Genomic DNA, 4,720 nt, shown 5'->3' on the forward strand with positions numbered 1-4,720 from the left:
TACAGTGAGAGCTGTTACGATCTCACTGTGTGGTCATTTTAAATTATTGTTATTATTATTATTTTAATTTAAATGTTTCAAGTGCCCTCAAAGGAATAGTTCACCCAAGAATGAAAATATAAAATGAAAATAATTTATTCACCCTTATTTTGTTCCAAATACAAAACAAATTCTAAAGAATGTTGACGCTGCCCTTTTCCAAACAGTAAAATAATACAAGTGCTATAAAGAATGCTGCGACCAAAACACTTTTGACAGCAGCATTTAAAAAAGCCCTCATCTGTGCTCTGACTCTGTAGAATCCTATTCTGGACAGACTGGGACGCCAGCATGCCCAGGATAGAGGCTGCGTCCATGAGTGGACATGGCAGGCGCACCATCCATAAGGAGACGGGCAGCGGAGGATGGCCCAACGGACTGACTGTGGACTATCTAGAGCGCCGCATTCTGTGGATCGATGCCAGGTGATGTGTGAAGACTCGCCTCATACAATAGAATGTGTTTTACCCATGTCCGTGCCCTGACACTATCCCAATCCCTAACCCAGGGGTGTCCAGTCCTGCTCCTGGAGGGCCACTTTGGAGGTTAGCTCCAACACACAGACGTTTCTAGTGATCCTGAAGACCTTGTTTCGCTGGTTTGGCACTAAAGATAAACTCTGCTGTCAGGTGACCCTCCAGGAGCAGGACTGGACATTCTTGCCCTAACCGTTGACAGTGAAACTTTGTAAACACGGTGGCTAAAATCTACTTGATATCATAGAATCGTTCCATTTTGTGATGGTTTGTTTATGTCTTGTGTCTCAGATCTGATGCGATCTATTCAGCTAAGTACGACGGGTCTGGACTGATCGAGGTGCTCAGAGGACACGAGTATCTCTCGCACCCGTTTGCTGTGACAATGTATGGAGGAGAGGTTTACTGGACAGACTGGCGCACAAACACGCTGGCCAAGGCCAACAAGTGGACAGGAAACAATGTCACTGTGGTTCAGAGAACAAACACTCAACCTTTCGACCTGCAGGTGTACCACCCATCTAGACAACCGCAAGGTAATCTTCAAACTTTATTCCAACATTACTGTGATATCGATATTACTAATGGCTGTTTCACACGGCAAAGGAAAACAGTGGGATATATCAAAGTACCGTGGTGTCTAATACAGTCAATTTACCGTACCACCTTTTCGTAAAAGACTAACTGATTCAAAATGCTTCTAATGGATTCCAAAAGTTGATTCCAGTAGCGTGAGTTTTTCCGATTCTGAAGATTTCATTGGTCATGTCAATCACAGTGCTGATAGTCTACACAAAGCTACAATAATATATAGCGTTGGAAGCACATCCTGATAGATAGCATTACTGTTTGTTGTGATCAGATCCATCCTTGATTTTTTTCTCTGAGTTGAAAACATGAAGTCTAAACTTCTGTTAACAGGTGACTGCATGATTGAGGTGACCAATGAATTTGCGTTTGAGCTCGACTGGTTTGAGAAGTTTGACGTTAGCAGGTTGCTAAGCTAACAGCACAATCATCTTAACTACACTGAATACACATATTGGGTAAAATTGTGAATTATTTTCTGATACTTTTCATCATTAATGTCATTTCTCTCAACTTCTTGAGATCTTAGCAAATTGAGCTCATCACAATGCATACATGTGACGCTGTAGTTTCTAGAGATTCATTTGGTCCATTCTGAAAGATCGCAGCTCAGACTGAGGGAGCAGCCAGTCTGCTTGATGGACACACGTATTGATGGTGTTTGGCACTTAATAAAGCAGCGTGTGAACAAACTTGTCATGATAGTTTAGCTCACTGACTTCATCTTATAGAGGCAGACTTCTGACAGGAGCAGACACGGGATGAATTGGTTTGGACATGCTTTGTTTGTTGTGAACTCATTACCTTTGGATTTCTCATTCTTACTTTTTCATCATACTTCCTGTCCTTCTCGAACAGCGTAGATATAGATCATGAATCATTCATCTAAGAGCAAATGCCCATAATATCAAAATAGCCAAACGTTGGCCAATTAATCTGCATTGCTGTCTCAGCTGGTTCGGTTTCTTGGTGGCGGCAATAAATTTGAATGTGGTGATGAGACAATAAAGCTTCAGTGCCTCTCATCTCTCTCTGTTTCTCCAGCGCCAAACCCATGTGCTGCTAACGGTGGTTTGGGCCCATGTTCTCACCTGTGCTTGATCAACTATAATCAGACGTTCTCCTGTGCCTGCCCACACCTCATGAGACTGAGTGAGGACAACCACACCTGCTACGGTAATCATCTCCAGATTGATTCACAACCTGACAGAATCTGTGCTGTATGCAGTTTTACATCTGCAGACATGTGTTTTTTTTTTGTTTTTTTTTTATGGGCTTCTTGATATAGTCCTACATGAATGAAAACTAGCAGTGATAATGTCAATTAAAACTAAAACTAATAAAAATTGTTTTTGTTCATTGAAATAATCAATCAACGTAAACTCAGCACACCTGAAACGAGGATAGGTGCATGGGAACAAAATCAAACAAAAAGTTGAATCAAAAATAAGTAACGAAGCCGCACACTATCAATACTTGCTAATTCTTAAACTTTATTAAAGCAACGTTTCGGTCCACTGACCTTCATCAGGCAAAAGATGAAGGTCAGTGGACCGAAACGTTGCGTTTAATAAAGTTTAAGAATTAGCAAGTATTGATAGTGTGCGGCTTCGTTACTTATTTTTGATTCAACTTTTTGTTTGATTTTGTTCCCATGCACCTATCCTCGTTTCAGGTGTGCTGAGTTTACGTTGATTAATGATTTATTAATGAAAGTTATCATAAAGTGCTACCGAGATAATGAGTTGAGATGGGAAAAATTAGACATCGCGTTGGTTTCATATGGATTAATTCAACAGAGAATATTTTTAGACATTTCAAGCTTTCTATACATATATTTCTCATGTCTTTGAGGCAAGTATTCGCTGAGATTCAGGTTGTTTTATTTACGTGTCTGTGAAGAGAAATGACAAGAGACCTAGACAGCAGAGAGCGCACCCTGAATATTTTTCTTTATTTTACAAAAGCACATTGTTTTGTTGGTATTATGACTATACACAAATAAATGTAGACCCTTTGCAGTTTAAAACGATACCTTATTCTTATCTGTATGATCAAAAATGACAGAGTATGCTTAGTTCTTTTCGTGGTCATCAAGAAAATATGAGACAGACAGCACCGGTGCGGGCTTCGACCCCAGAGGGTTAATGGGAAAGGCGTAGTGATACAGACAGGGTCAAACACCAGCAAACAATATTATTCAAGGCAGAGGCAAAAGAGTAATCCATATAAACAGGCAACGGTCAGGGCAAGCATCACATGATCAAGAACAAGGAAACAGTCCAAACACAGGGTGGAGTGGCAAGAGTCTGGGGTGGAGCGCCCTCTGGTCACCATCAAGGGTACTCCAGCTGGTAATTGTAACAATTACATTATTTTAAAGAGTCTACCCCCAAGATTACTGTTATAAACATGAGCCGAGTCCAAAAGGTAAAGGGGGAGGCATTGCCACAATTTATAGAAATATTGTTTAGTATTTCTCAGAAAACAGTTTAACTTGTTTGAAGTAATGGGGCTTCATATAACATTATCCAGAGAAACAAGTGTTAATAATAAATCCCCTGGGATGTTTGTACTGGCTACTACATACAGGCCACCAGGGCACCATACAGACTTTATTAAAGAATTTGCTAATTTTCTGTCTGAGTTAATGCTGGCTGATAAAGTCTTGATTTTTGGTGATTTTAAGAATTTTGTAATTATATTCTTAAAAAAAAAAAAAACTTGCCCCTTTTAGACTTGCACTCTATTCATTTACTAACTGCTTGTCTAAAAAAAAAAAACTGACACTAGCTTCTCTATTCTTTTTGTATTCTATCTATTTGCTTTTTAAAATTGTTATACAATTAACAAAAAGCGAATTCCTTTTACGCTTAAGGAAGGTTAAGGAAAACAGTCCGACAGCATGGTATAACAAGCAAACTCGCACCCTAAAGAGAGCAGCCAGCACAACTGGAAGAAAACAAAACTAGATCCATTTCGCATTGCATGGCGGGAAAGTACCTTCTCCTACAGAAAAGCTTTAAAAACAGCTACATCTGATTACTTCCCGTCTCGTTTAGAAGAAAACAAACATAACCCCAGGTATTTATTCAATACAGTGGCTAAATTAATGAAAAATAAAGCATCAACAGGTGTTGAAATTTCCCAACAGCACAGCGGTAATGACTTTATGAACTACATTACTTCCAAGATCGATACTATTAGAGATAAAATTGTAACCATGCGGCCGCCAGGTACAGTATCACATCAGATAGTGTGCTATAGATCCCCGGATGGACAGATCGGAAGCTACTTTACTTCCAAGATTGATACTATTAGAGATAAAATTGTAACCATGCAGCCATCAGCTACAGTATCGTATCAGATAGTGTGCTATAGATGCCCTGAGGGACAATTCCACTCATTCTCTACTATAGGAGAGGAAGAGTTGTATAAACTTGTTAAATCATCTAAACAAACAACATGTATGTTAGACCCTATTCCATCTAAGCTTCTAAAAGAGGTGCTTCTAGAAGTCATAGATCCTTTTCTGACTATAATTAATTCGTCAGTCATTAGGATATGTCCCTAAAACCTTCAAACTGGCTGTTATTAAGCCTCTTATCAAAAAATCT

At 39.4% G+C, this 4,720-nt stretch overlaps 1 protein-coding gene across 1 annotated transcript; it reads left to right on the forward strand.

Annotated features, from left to right (window-relative positions):
* Positions 1–306: 306 nt before the first annotated feature.
* On the forward strand, positions 307–3,461 carry LOC107660335 (low-density lipoprotein receptor-related protein 1-like). The gene is made up of 4 exons (XM_016449625.1): positions 307–464; positions 807–1,051; positions 2,148–2,279; positions 3,340–3,461. Exons 1-4 carry the CDS (start codon positions 331–333, stop codon positions 3,459–3,461), a joined length of 633 nt encoding a protein of 210 aa, XP_016305111.1. The 5' UTR covers positions 307–330.
* The last annotated feature ends 1,259 nt before the right edge of the window (positions 3,462–4,720 follow it).

This window comes from Sinocyclocheilus anshuiensis, unplaced genomic scaffold (genome assembly GCF_001515605.1).
Source record: "Sinocyclocheilus anshuiensis isolate Anshui unplaced genomic scaffold, SAMN03320099.WGS_v1.1 scaffold1983, whole genome shotgun sequence".
Lineage (NCBI taxonomy): Eukaryota > Metazoa > Chordata > Actinopteri > Cypriniformes > Cyprinidae > Sinocyclocheilus > Sinocyclocheilus anshuiensis.